This window comes from Panthera uncia, chromosome D2 (genome assembly GCF_023721935.1).
Source record: "Panthera uncia isolate 11264 chromosome D2, Puncia_PCG_1.0, whole genome shotgun sequence".
Classification (NCBI taxonomy): Eukaryota; Metazoa; Chordata; class Mammalia; order Carnivora; family Felidae; genus Panthera; species Panthera uncia.
Window position 1 is genome coordinate 12,489,041 of NC_064818.1, and position 15,076 is coordinate 12,504,116.

Consider the following 15,076-nt stretch of genomic DNA (forward strand, 5'->3'; position numbering starts at 1 on the left):
CGATCCGGAAAGACAGTATAAACACCTCCCCACGCACACATAGGATCTATACACACATGCACGTATACACATACATATATATGGATGGATACGGATATACAGCATATATATACACACACAAACGCACACGCGTATCCCCAGAGTAGTTGGTAATTTGTTTGAAGTTTAATCACCCTTACAATCTTAAGGGCCTTTAAATTAAATCGAAATCAGGGGAGCCTGGGTGGCTCAGTAGGTTGAGTGTCTGACTTTGGTGCAGGTCATAATCTCGCAGTTTGTGGGTTTGAGCCCCACGTCAGGCTCTGTGCTGACAGCTCAGAGCCTGGATACTGCTTCGGATTCTGTGTCTCCCTCTCTCTCTTCCCCTCCCCCACTCACACTCTGTCTCTCTCGCTCTCTCAAAAGTAAACATTAAAAAATTTTTTTTAAATTAAATCCAAATCTTTCTTCTACCTGTATTAAACAACTTTGTTTTGTTCAGTGCTGTGCGAAATTTTACAACCATGTGAAAAACTCATTTGTAGAGAAAAGCTATTAAATATACATTTTTTTGCAGTAGTATGTTTAGATTATGCTAAACATAAGCTATGTAACTAAAACTTCTAAGACAGCCACACAACTTTGTTGCCCCTGTACATCCTTCTTTAATGTGACATCTGAACTCAGCCTCTCCTCTTGAACTGACCTCCTCTCTTGTCTAGGTAGCATTCTGCCTTTCACCAAGTCTAGCAGTCATGCTCAGCTGACCACATGCCAGAAGATGGCTTTCGAACCACCTTTCCGTTGCAGGGTTCCTTAGATAGTCAGTGACTGCTGAGATGGAATTCACCCCCCTTTGATACAGGAAAATGCTCTGTTGCCAGTATCGTTGAGTCACAGGAGCCGTTTCTTTCCTGCCGACGTTTCTCATTCCCATGTCCATTTCTTCTGCGCTTTTGTGCCTAGATCCGTGGTTTCGTTTTTGATCCGCTCACGCCAGGGCTGCCACAGCAGCGCTCTTGCTGTTCTCTCTTTGTTCTGTGATTTCCCTAACAGTCTGCCATCTCTCTCTTTTGATACCAGAATTTTTATCACCTTGAGCCTCAGAGCCCTGCGGAACTCCAAGCCTGTCCTTTTTTATTTTTTGTCTGTGTGAGTCCTGTTAAAGTGCATGACGGACTTTTAGTCCTTTCTTTAAACCTTACTCTCCTTTTTTTCCTGACTCCTCTGGTCTCTTATCCTGAGCTTAAATTTGTCGCTGTATCTGAGTAAATGCAGTTGCTGTAAGCCGCATGAGGTTTGTAGAGCCCTACAGAGTTCGAGCTTGATTAAAAAAAAAAAAAGACCTTAAAAGTGCACCAGACCAGTTCCTGTATTTTATAGAAGCACTGGAATAAGTTCCTGCTGGAACAGGAGCACCCACACTCCTCCCTCCGTGTCCTACAGCACATCCGCTCATTCCAGCCCTGTCGTGTTTCGAGGACCATCTCTTGTGGGTTTCTCCCACCAATTCTTCCTGGTTTGACTACGGCCCTTATTTAAATCCTGTCTCTGAATCCAGTTGAAAAATACCACTTTATATGTGTTATGCTGTTGCTTTGTAATTCCTTCCGCACTGTTCTACACAGATATTTGGGAAAGACTGTGTTTTATTTCTTCATTCTCAGTCAAAAGGGTATTGGCTTTGTACGCCGTAGGTACAAAAGCTGCAAGATACCAGAGCTCCTGTGCCTTGGAGCAGCATGGTTACAACAGCCTATTTAGGTCTATCCGCTCACGATGCTAAGTTACTAAGAAGGATTTATACTGCCGTCATGTCCATCATTGAGATATAATAAGCTGTTCCTTCCAAGATTTGAAGCAAGCTGTTCTCATTAGTGGTCAATGTTTTGGGGAGATGGTTTTTTCCTAAATAGACTCACTTAGCATTTACGGCACACTGCTGAGAATGTGACACCCCAGCCCCACGGCCACCCCCCCACCTCCAGCAGGGCTCGTGGGGACAGCCGGCAGCTGCAGCTTGTTCTGGCCACACACCCCCTGCGCTGGTCATCGACAGGTCTCCTCAGACTGTCAGCGCCAGGATATCCACAGCATGGGACCGAAGCTTCTTCAGCAGCATTTCGTCATATGTAGATTTTAAGTTCTCATACTCTTAGATACTCTTTGATTGCCAGATTAATCTTTCTACAGCCTGGCTCGTGTGCCATTATCTTGCTCAACAGCCTCAATGGTTCCAACTACCCAGTTAACAGATCTCAAATTCCTTAGCCTTTGTATCTTTTTTTGGTATAGATGAGAGAGAGAGATGTCACTAAATGGTATCGGACTCTACCTTCTGTTTCTAATTAATGTGTTTATAGACATCTTCCCATATAATAAAAATACTCTTTATGTTTAATGAACACATAATAATCTATTATATTGATTTGCCATCAATTGTTTCCTAATCTTTATCAATAAACCAAAAGTTTCTCTTTTTTTTTACTTGTCTTACAGTAATCCCTTTGATCCCTTTACTTTTTATTAAACAACTTTGTGTTTAAATAACTTTGTGTTTATTAACAACTTTGTGTTACTTTACTGTTTAATCCCTTGATCCCTTTACTTTACTTTTTACTTGTTTTTGCTATTACAAACAGCATAGCAATGTACGTTCTTTTATATGTTTTTTTCCCACTTGTCTGCTTATCACTATGAGAAACTTTACGCCATCACCTTATTTCGTGAAGGTAGAAATAAGCATTAGGGTATTATTTAAAGTACTATACATACATATAAACTGTCAGAAATAAATATAAATATATACATTGTGTTATTATGATCCACATACAAATGAATTTCCTTTATATTTCAGCCATCAGTAACAATACCAACCATTAACAACTTTTGATGCTTTGTATGAGATCGGCATTGTGTTTTACATCCATTATTTTATTTACTATTTAATCCATAGAACAACCTTCTTTATCCATTCATTCAACCATCAAATATTTATTGGGCACCATCCACATGTCAGGTATTATTTTATCTGCTTTCATGGAACTTACATTTTACTGTAGAAAATGGTCAATAAACCTGTAAACAAATACGTTTAATAAAATATCAGATAGTGACAAATATCTACCTTTGAGATGAGCTCTATTTTACTTTCTAATCTACATCTTAACATATGAGGGAACTGAGGCTTTGAAAGAAGTATATTTGAGGCTACCCCAGCTCGGTGCTGAAATGCCCTCCCTCTTTTTCAAGTGTGCAGTTGTGAAGACCTCACATTTTCTTACTCAGTATATTGCTCTGCCTCTGAATTAGGATTACCTGCTGCTTAGACAGCATGAAAGCTGCCAGAGATGTAGACATCAGGAAGAATCTACTTAAACTGAAGACGTAGTCTGACAGTATTACTCTTGAATATATCCTGGATATGAATATTTTTTATTTGCTTTGTTTTTGTCTCAAATGCAACCCCACCCACCAACATGTATTAAGTGATAAATACTGAGTACCTGAGATACTGGACAATCTAAAGTGCTATTAAAATATTTAAATATCTTACAGGAGGAGTCGTTAAAACCTATCATAATTTAGTCATATGTGAGTAATGTGTATGGAAGCTATTTATGGAAATTGATACATGTTTTTATCATTTAAAACAAAGGTTCAATTCCAATGAAGGGTTCCATTATTCCTCACCGACCAAGACGTCATTTTGGTTCCTATGGTCAACTTCCGATGCCTTTCCCCTTCAGTCCGTTAAATCAAGATTCGTTCTCCCCATATCCTCCTGGATCCACTACCTGTGTGGTACCTTTCGGAGCAGGTGCAGTGATGATGCAGGAATGACATTCCTAACTGCTCAATCTGAGGAGATACTGCTCAGGGAATGCTTTTGTAGGATTAAATTCCAAATGATGCATATGCACCAAATCATTTCAATAGCAAAGCACTGGAATTACACTCACCTTTCCGATCTCTTCACTTTCATTGGACTGCTTTCCACTATCTCACTTATATATGCTTTTCAAAACTACTTTATAAAATTCAACAATGGGAATTATCTGGAAATAGTAATGTTCTTACTGAAACACGATGTGCTTTAAAAATCTATTGATTATTTTGGAATACAAGGAAGTGCAACAGTATTTGAAAATGTTTTGTCGGAACATTCTGAACTACCTACATATACCCTTCTAACTCTTTTGTGTTTTTCAGAAAACTCAAACTTTGCCAAACGATGTCCATCCCACTAAGCTATGTCCCTAGCTTCAATATTCTGATTTGGACTTTGAAATCAGAAGTACTGTTGCATTTCTTTAACGAGGGAGAAACGTCACTTTCTCTGAATCATGCTCTTTCCTTTGTATTAGTGAAGATTTATTTCATGGTCCACTAATCAAAACGTTGCAGCAAAAATAATTTCCTTGATCCCTGTTAACTCTGGCATTTGATGTTTTTAATTTATATACTTGAAGGTGCTCGAAAATTTCCCCTTGCTCAGACTGACTCTCTCCTGATGAAAATGCGCTCAGTGGCAAGCGATGAACTGCATGTGATGATGCAACGGAGAATGAGCCAGGAGAACCCCGTGCAGGCATCTGAGACAGAGCTTGCTCAGAGACTACAGAGGCTCACCATTTTAGCAGTTAACAGGATTATTTATCAAGGTGGGACTAGAGGATGAATATGTGCTTGCTCACATATGCACTTAAAAGGGAAATAATTTAAGAGGAAACTGATGAGGTCTCAAAATTGTCAACAGCATTCATTTTTTCATTCGTAACATTTACACTATTAAAAGAATGCATTTGCAGGGTGCCCGGGTGGCTCAGTTGGTTAAGCATCCGACTTCAGCTCAGGTCATGATCTTGCGGTTCATGGGTTCAAGACCTGCATCAGGCTCTGTGCTGACAGCTCAGAGCCTGGAGCCTGTTTTGGATTCGGTGTCTCCCTCTCTGCCCCTCCCCTACTCGTGCTCAGTCTCTCTCTCTCTCTCTCTCTCTCTCTCTCTGATCTCTCTCTCTCTCTCTCTCTCTCTCAAAAATAAATAAACTTTAAACAAATTTTTTTAAAGAATTTATTTGGAACTAATAGTCTTGAATAAAAGTCTACTTCTTAATGTATTAAATGCAGGCCTAGAATGACCATTGAGTTTAAAACAGGACAGCACCTCCAATACATTTTCGTAACTTTTCTTTGAGATAATGGTAGATTCACATACCGTTATTAAAAATATTGCAGAGAGATCCCATATCCCGTTTCTCCAGTTCCCCCAGTGGGTTCTGCCAAATTAGAGTTGAGCGTCATGACCAGGATACAGACATTGATACAGTCAAGAAGGTGAACGTTTCTGTCACATGCGAGTGCTTCTGTTGCCTTTTGTTTTGTGGGGGTTTTTTGAAGTTTATTTATTTATTTTGAGAGGGAGGGAGGGAGAGCATGAGCAGGGGAGGGGCAGAGAGAGAGAGGAGAGAGAGAGAGAGAGAGAGAGAGAGAGAGAATCTCAGCCCGATGTGGAGCTGAAACCCATGAGAAGAGCAAGAACCGCAAGATCATGACCTGAGCAGAAACCAAGAATTCGATGCTTAACCTACTGAGCCACCCAGCACCCCTGTCGCTTTTTTAATAGCCACACCCGCTTTGCTCCCACCTCTACCCCTTCCTTAGTCCCTGGCAACCTCTAATCTCTTCTCCATTTATTTTTTATCATTTCAAGAATTTTACATAAATAGAATCATCCAGTATGTGGCCTTTTAGGACTGGCTATTTTCACTTAGCGTGATTCTCTGGAGAGTCATCCCGGCTTCTGCACATATCAGCAGTTTGTTGCTTCTTTGTTTTGCTGAGTAGTTTTCCACAGTACAGACATACTGGAGTTTGCCTAGCCATTCACCTTTTGAAAGACCATCAGGGCTGCTTTCCAGTTTTTAGTTACCACAAATAAAGCCAGCTGCTAGAAACAGTTACATGCAGGTTCTTGTGTGAGTGTAAGTCTCCGTTCTCCTGCAATAAGGGAAGTTGTGTGCTGTGTTTTTGTTAAGAAGCTGCTAAATGTTTCAGAATGACTGTCAAATTTTACATTCCCACCGGCAATGTATGAGTGATGCATTTTTCTTCACACCCTTAACCAGTATTTGGAATTGTCACAATTTTTAATTTTCGCTATTCTGATAGATGTCTAGTGATACCACATTGTGGTTTCAATTTGCATTTTTTTCTAGGGGCTACTGATTTATGTATTTACTTATAAAACAGAATACCTACAGTAACCACTAAAAAGCCATGCAGAGAGATACCCTCAAAAGCACTATCGATAAGTCAAAATGGAATTCAAAAAAAATGTTCAAGTAACCCCAAGAAAACAGGAAGAAGAACACAGTAATTGTTCATCACTAGAAAAGCATAATACATACAAATAAGGCTCTTCTTCTTAACTTTTCCAATTTGTACTTGGGGCAACCGGATCCCAGGCTAAACTCTGAAATTGTACCATTTTTATCACATGCTCAGATTTAATGGTATAGCACATGCACTGAAATGGCTCTGCACATCCAACTAATGTAAATATCACGTGGTCATTATGTTTGGTTTGTACAAGAACCTTGGAGCTTTAATAATTTCACAGTTTAAATCATCTTCATTAGTAAAGTAAATATTTAGTTCAGAATTGTATGACTTACGTAGGTTTAAATTTCTACATTGTTTTTGATGAATTTACTTTCTCTAGAATATTGTATCTTCTACGTCTAATACACTCGCTGCACATTTATATAGTGACAATGGAATCGGTGATTCCATAGAATATTTTTACCGTTTGTAATGGCTAGTTATCTAATTTTTTATTTTTCCTTTAATTCAAAGAGTTTAATCCAGACATTGTTGACATTTTGAGTACTCCAGAAAATGCGACTCAAAGCAAGACCTCAGTTTCCCAGACTGAAATTTCTGAAGAAAATGTTCATCAGGAACAGCCTTCCATTTTCAATCCATTTCAGAAGGAGATATTCACATACCTGGTAGAAGGATTCAAAGTGTCTATTGTAAGTAAATTAATTGCATGGAACGTGTTCATTTACACAAAAGGAGTAGCTGTTTTATGTGTCTGCTTACTCTTGAATTATTATTATTATTATTATGAATTACTAGGAAGGTTAGGTCTTGGCTTACACATATCTGACACCTTCACAATTGTATAGAGGATGCTAACAAGTATCAGGCTCCATTCATCACTGACACGCTTAGGTTTCTGTGGGCTACATATGCTCGACCCCAGGGGAAAAATCAGTCTGTACACTTTAGAGATACCGAAAGCCAATCTTATTCTAGCGGAACTCATAAATCATGATTCTGCCAGTCTCTAAATCTAAGCTAGATTGGGGTGTCTGCAGGTTTTATTTAGAGCCAAATGATTTACCCGGGGCCCTCAGGACTGGGGGTAATTGGAGAGCCAGCTCCAAAACTCAGAATAAACTCTGAAATGTACTGATTCCAGTTTTAAACCAGATAGAGGAGATTTGATCAGGATCAGGTTAGCCTCCAATGGGCCACAGTTGAAGCAGCTTGTCTGGTTATTTGTCAAGGAACATTGATGGTCATATTGATGCTCAGTTTATATGTAGTTGTCAGTTTGCGACCGTTTTACTCAGTATTTTAATATTCTTTATAATGAATCTTTCTCTTTCATATTGTAAAATCAGTCAACCTATTGTTCTTTTGATGGTTCTTTTTTTTTTTTTTTTTTAACGTCTAAGCCCTAGGTAATTTAAATGACTTTAGCTTCTTAATCCATCTCTCTCTTTTTTAAAAAAATACAAATGATATAAAATTTCCTATTTTAACCATTCTTAAAGGTATAATTCATTAGTGTTAAGTGCATTCACATTATTGTGCAATTATTACCACTGTCCATCTCCGAAACTTTTTTATTATCCCAAACTGCTCTGTACCCATTAAACAACAGCTCCTCATAACCCCTCCCCCGGCCCCTGATAACGACTGTTAAATTTTCTGTTTCTATGAATTTAACTTTCTAGACACCTCATATAAGTTACAATATTTCAGACAATATTTGTCCTTTTGTGTGTGGCTATTTCATTGAGCGTGGTATTTTCAAGTTCATGTTGACACATGTGTCAGAATTTCATTCCTTTTTAAGGCTTAATAATATTCATTCTATGTCTATATTACGTTTTGTTTATCCATTCATCCATCGGTGGGCATTTGGATTGTTTCCACCTCTTGGCTGTTTTGAGCACTGCTGTTATAAATGTTAGTATAACCACCCGTTTGTAGGGATGTATGTGTCATCCTAATTTTGACTACTGAAAAAAACATCTACAAAAAAACATGTCCCATGATCTTCTTTAGGGCTCTGAGAGGTTAGTATATTATTGCTTAGGAAGTCTGATCCTAATGCATTCTTGTTTTGCTTGAAGGGTTCAAGTAAAACCAGTGGTTCCAAGCAGCAGTGGACTAAAATCTTATGGTCTTGTAAGGAAACCTTCAGAATGCAACTTGGCCGACTCCTGGTCCATATTGTGTCACCAGCCCACTCTTCTCAAGAGAGAAAGCAAATTTTCGAAATAGTTCGTGAACCAAATCATCAGGAAATACTGCGAGACTGTCTTAGTCCATCCCTGCAAGTAAGTTATCTCAGTACTTCGTAAGTAAAAACTAGCGGTGAAATAGGGGCGCCTGGGTGGCTCAGTCGGTTGAGCGTCCGACTTCTGCTCAGGTCATGATCTCGTGGGCTGTGACCCGTGTTGGGCTCTGTGCTGACAGCTCAGAGCCTGGAGCCTGCTTAGGATTCTGTGTCTCCCTCTCTCTTCCCCTCCCCTGCTCATGTTCTGTCTGTCTCTCTCTCTCTCTCTCTCTGTCTCTCAAAAAATAAATAAACATTAAAAAAAACCATAGTAGTGAAATATAAAATTGTTCAAAACAAGAACTGACATTAAACTATTTTCATGCCTAAATATGGTTTTCTTACCAAACAAGTATCACCTGAGATCTTTCTTCAGCTACTCTATGCCAAACTTAGACTGACCTCCCCGTTTCCTTCCCATTCCTTATTCCAGTGCTTAAATTAAGAAATTCTGTATCTAAGCTCTTAAAAGATGCTTTGTGGTTTGTTACTAAATCTTCAAATGTTTTCTTTGTGTTCTCTTTTTAAAAGCATTATATTATCCATGAAACATCTAAATGGAGTAGCTCAAACAATAGTATATGTAGTATATTTCCAAAAATACTTGCAGTAAGTTAAAATTTTTAAAAATGTGTTGATCATTTGGAATGATCAAAATTGACATTCTTAAAAGAATTTCAGTCTATAAATTCTAACACTTAAAGAGTGATAGATGGAGAGTTTAAATGGTACAACCATTTTAAAGAGCTGTTCAGCAGTTTCTTATAAAATTAAACATACATTTAACCTGTGACCCTAAAATTTAATTTTAAATATTTACCTAAGAGAAATTAAAACATATGTCCATAAAAAGACTTGTATAAGAATATTCATGTCAGCCTTTTTACTAAAAGCTGCAAACTTGTCAATCACCAAGAGAATGTATAACCAAATCGTGATATATTTATATAAAAGACTTTATACAGCAATAAGAAGAAACCAACTACGGATACACCTACCATTATGAATGAAGCTCAAAGACATTGTATGGACTAAGAGGACAACCAAATATAAAAAAGCCCACATTTCTGTGATTCTGTTCATATGAAGTCCAAGAACAGGCAAAATGAAGATAATGTGACAGAATTCAGGACAGTAGTAGTGTCTGTCAGGAAGGGGGAGGGAGAATGAGTTGATTGGAAGGAGGCATTAGGAGACTTTCTGGGGCAATAAAAATGTACTATATCTTATTTGGGGTAGTGGTTAAATGGATGTATGCAGTTGTCAAAACTCGGAAATGAACACTTAATATCTGTATGCTTTACTGTATTAAATTATACGCCTATAAATACAGTAATCGATGCTACATACAGACAGGTATCCCTTTTACTACCTGGGAAACTCATATATCAAGAACCAAAAGGTTATAGTTTTGAAGTGGTGCTTTTTTACCTGGTCTTTCTAATGCTAAGATTCTCTCACGTGCCCTCAGGGCATTGTCTTCCCTCTCCCAAGGCAAAAGCACATCCAGCCCACAGTCTCCTTCCGTGGAGAATTCGCAGTGATGTTCCTTCAAGCCTTTATACTCCACAGAGTTACCATCCATCAAAACACAGCCCGGGTGTTGACGGTCCTCCTTCCCCCACCCCCGTTCCCCTTTTCTGTTACATCATCTCTGTCAGTGGTGTCTTTATGAAGTTCAGCTTGGAACCACGGTTGAGTTTTTCCTCTCCCTTGAATCCATTTCATCACCAAGACCAGTCATTTATTTAGTTGTGTCTTTAACTGTTTTCTTCCCGCCTCATCCTAATTCAAACTTCCACCTCTTGTGCTCAGATCCTTACAATAACCTCCTGTCCACCTCAAGACCACATTATTTTACCTGGTTTTTAAGTTTATTATGGAAACTTTCAAACATACCTAAAAGTTGGGAGAAATCAGAGACCCGCATGACCATTGCCGAGCTTTAATTTTTCATTGTAGTGCTTTGAAATAAATTTCAGGTATCAAATCATTTCACCTGTGAATACCTTTACCTTTACATCTCTGATTGATAAGGACTTTTAAAAAATTTATCACACTCAAGGGGCGCCTGGGTGGGTCAGTTGGTTAAGTGTCCGACTTCTGCTGAGGCCATGATCTTGCGGTTCGTGAGTTCGAGCCCCACCTCGGGCCTGGTGCTGACAGCTCAGAGCCTGGAGCCTGCTTCGGATTCTGTGTCTCCCTCTCTCTCTCTGCCCCTACCCCCCTCCCAAAATAAAAAAAACATTAAAAAAAATTTTTTTTTAATTTATCACATCCGATAATCCATTCTAACAGTAATCTAATCGAATAATCTAATACTCAGTGATTAAATTTTCCCAATTTTCTTAGAATTTTTGTAATAGTTTGCTGGATTATGGATCCAGACAAGGCCAGCCCACATAAAGTATTTGTTTGAAGTATGTTAAATCTTTTTAATCCATGGTGATTACCCTCCCCAACCATTTTTTAAAATGTCATTTATGTGTTAATGAAACTGGGTCATTTTTGTAGAATTTCCCATATTCTGGATTTAGCTGATTGTATCCTTTAGGATCCCGGTTTAGAGGCTTGACTAGATTCCTGCTCTTGATTTCATATTTGGTTTTGTGTTTGTTTTTTTAAAAGACTATTAAGAGTACTTTGCATTTTCCATTACAGCATAGCAGGAGACAGAATGTCTAGTTGCCCTGGTTTTCCAGACGTTGTCAGCCTGCTCCATTCATTATAAAGTTCACCCTCAATCTTTAACCTAATAGTTTTAGCTGCCACTGATGATCGTTGCCAAGATCCACTTTTCCGTTAGGAGTTGTAAAATCGTGATCTCTCAGGGTTTCTCATTCCACCAGCATCTCTTAGCACTAATTCTTCTGTAAGGAGGGATATTCTCTTATCATCTATTTGGCGACCCCAAAATGTAGTCTGTCGGAAGGGTCAGGTAAAAGCTTATTTCTTTTCCCTGTTTATTAATTTTTAGAATAATGAGTTGGTGCCCTAACAACCTCCAGTTTTTGTCTTTGTTTTTATTTTTGAGGTGTCATTATGAAATCAGGTATTTTTCATACATGTTATGAGTAGTTTCAAACCTTTCCAGTTATTATTCCATTTGATATTCAAATTAACACCCCTGTAGATTCAGGTTGTTGTGTTCTTTTAACATAGCCTTTTCAATTTTTATCAAGTCAATGCGATTAACTTCTTTGCTTTCTGGAACACAAGAATGTCCTGACTCATCTTGCACATTCCTTCCCAGATCTGGAAGCAGACTTCTCCCCAAGAAGACTCTGTTTCCTTTTCATGAGATAATGGTATTTAGAAATAACAAATCTAGGGGTACCTGGGTGGCTCAGTCAGTTAAGTATCTGGCTTCTGCTCAAGTCATGATCTCACTGTTCATGAGTTGGAGCCCCATGTCGTGCTCTGTGCTGACAGCTCAGAGCCTGGAGTCTGCTTCTGATTCTGTGTCTCCCACTCTCTCTACCCCTTCCCCGCTCATGTTCTGTCTCTCTCTGTCTCAGAAATAAATAAACATTAAGGAAAAAAATTAAAAAAAAAAAAAAGAATAGCATTAAAAATGTTTTAGAAATTACAAATCTGGGGACTAAGTACCTTCATTTCTGCTTGGTTGTCATTTCTTCTCAGCTAGGACAAAGCTAGGAAATACATATTATTTTAGAAAGAAAAATGAATCATGAGTTCATACTGATATTTTCACATTTTCTTGAATTTCATATTTGTATTTCCTTTTATTCATGTGGATGATCTTGATTCCTGAGGCCATCAGGACACTTACTTGCTCTATCTTTTTTGCTCTGTATATATAACGTTTTCAAAATAAGATGACCAACATTATCACTAATAACAAGCCCAGTGAATGCAGATTAAGAATTTTTCATGATTCTCTTGTCCTTAGTGTACCATGAAAATATGGTATTGTAAAAGCACTTCAAATAATTTTCTGTATTCGATTATGCCACCAACTTCATCTAACTAGTGATGTTCTTTTTTTTCCCATTGGTTTTCCATTTTTAGGGATTCCATTGGGTTTTATTTGTTCAACTTCGTTTTTAATTATGTGAAATGTCTATCTGGTTCCAAAATCAAAGCTGAAACATGGCACATTCAGAGAGGGTGTACACACAGACACAGTGTGTATATTATCCCCCCTTCTCAACACAGAGAAAGATAGCGAACTATGCACACTCTTCTGCCCTTTAAACAGTACCTCACAGAGATCATTTCATAACAGTGTTTAGGGACCTTCTTGTGCCTGTTAGAGCTGCCTACAAGCTCCATTTGGAATTTGCTTGATTTTTAAAGCCCAGCGCCTCTCTTCTGTCGTTATTACTTGAGTCTGATTAACTCCTCAGTCTGTGGCTCCTCCTCTTTTAAGATCGGCTCATCTTTGTCTCTTGTAACCTCTGCCCATCCTATGTATCCTTACTGACATGCTGCTCTATTCATGCTGTCCGCTCAGCACGAAGGACCTTCCCTCCTCTCCTTGTCCGTCTGTATACCCGTCTGTCAATTTCTCCATATGCCCGTCGCCCTTGCCCCACCTTCAAAACGTTCCCCCCTCTCTTCAGTCCATTCAGAGCTCTTCCTTCTTAGACACATCCCTGAAAATTTTATTTTCACACATTTTAGTGTTTTATTATTTTCTAAGGATTTGTGTTTAATAGATTCATTTCCTTAAATCAGTATTTTGAGGTCTGAAAATTCGGAAAACAAGACTTTTCCTTTTTGCATCCATCCCTAATAACACCTTTTCTAGACCCAGGAACTACAATCAATAAATTATTGATCAGGTGTTAGCATGAGATTCTAGAAACACCTTAAGTGTCTAAGAAAATTATGTGGTTTTTTTGGATATTCAGGATGAATAAAAACATTTTTTATAGTTTTTCAAGGTGATTTGAGAATGTCACTGAATACTGAACTAAACTATTTTTATTTAAAAAAAATTTTTTTAATGTTTATTTATTTTTGAGACAGGGAGAGACAGAGCATGAACAGGGGAGGGGCAGAGAGAGAGGGAAACACAGAATCTGAAACAGGCTCCAGGCTCTGAGCTGTCAGCACAGAGCCCGACGCGGGGCTCGAACTCACAGACCGTGAGATCATGACCTGAACCGAAGTCGGACGCTTAACCGACCGAGCCACCCGGGTGCCCCGAACTAAACTATTTTTAGATTACATCAAGAGCATTACCTTTAAGACACACATATGAAAATAGCCTAGCCATTTACTATTTCTCTTTATTTGCCAACTCTTCTGGCCTTTTACTCGTAGAGTGTCTGTTCTTTTTTCTCTTTTGGTCAGGTAGCAGCTGTCTCCTGACTAAATTAAAATGTTGCATTAAAATGAGCTTTGCTATTTCCATCATCGCATATGTTCATCTTACGTTTTTTGGGAAATGACACAATGCGATTCAGTGTGTTAATTTAAATATCACCCACGATGTAAGAGTTCTCAAGTTCATTTGTTGACATTCAATACTGTTCACAGTTTAAAATGTCATAAAGCCAAATGTAGTGGTATTTGTATCAGTGTAAATTTGTAAAAAGTAAAATTCTGCATGTTTCACTTGTTGGCATAATTAATGTTGAAATAACACATAGTGTACACGTAACAGTTAGGTGTAAGATCTATAGCACGGAAGGCCACTTAAAATAGGTGTAGGTTTACGAAAGACAGTTGTCATTACCTTGAGTAACATTCTCATTTCGGTTATAGGGCAGTTCATAAAAGACTGGCCTAGATCAACCCTTCTCTGGACATGCACAGACCACTGAGTGCTGAGGTCTCACTGGTTTTAGAGTTTTTCACCTTTGTGTCCCTTAGGGAGTAATGAGTACTTATAAGCTAATCCAAAAACGGGTTTTGTTCTGGAAGTTTCACCAACTTCTATTCTACCAACCAGAAATCAAAGGAGAAAGAATAAATAAGCATAATTCTCTTACCTGAAGGTTCAGAGGAGAGTTTCCCTTCCAGTTCATTTTTTTTCTCTGAGAACTAGGAAATAGTTTCCTTTATCCCAAGATTATTTCCTATATTTCTTTAGCAAATCCCCTCCAAAAAATTTTCCGCCAAAGCTCATTTGCTTGTTTTTCTTTTCCTTCTTTTCTTACTTCTTTTCTTTTTCTTTCTTTTTTCCTTTACCCTTTACAATGAAAATTTTCAAATATCATAAGAAAAATAAAGAATAGTATAATGAGTATTAACATATAGCCATCACTTAGATTTAACAGTTGGTAGTATTTTTATCATTTGACATCGTTTCTGTTTTGAAGTATTTTAAAGTAAATTACAGAAATCTTTTTCAAAAGACATTTTCTTACATAACCATAACATCATCGTACCTAACAAAATTAGTTTACACCGTAAGGTCATCATATTTTCAATGCATAACCAAATTTTTTCGATTGTCCCCAACATGTCTCTTGCAGCTTCTTTATT

The 15,076-nt window shown here is 38.1% G+C and overlaps 1 protein-coding gene across 11 annotated transcripts in view; it reads left to right on the plus strand.

The window, feature by feature from the left end:
* Positions 1-15,076, plus strand: part of LYST (lysosomal trafficking regulator) — a 252,313-nt gene that overhangs the window by 174,929 nt on the left and 62,308 nt on the right. For all 11 annotated transcript variants that reach the window (XR_007460678.1, XM_049644953.1, XM_049644958.1 and 8 more), the window contains 3 exons: positions 4,452-4,643; positions 6,838-7,016; positions 8,412-8,618. Coding sequence is in view for 10 of the 11 variants with exons in the window: in XM_049644953.1 (XP_049500910.1) it covers positions 4,452-4,643; positions 6,838-7,016; positions 8,412-8,618 (578 nt within the window). In the remaining variant the exon portion in view is untranslated. The remainder of the gene's footprint in view (positions 1-4,451; positions 4,644-6,837; positions 7,017-8,411; positions 8,619-15,076) is intronic.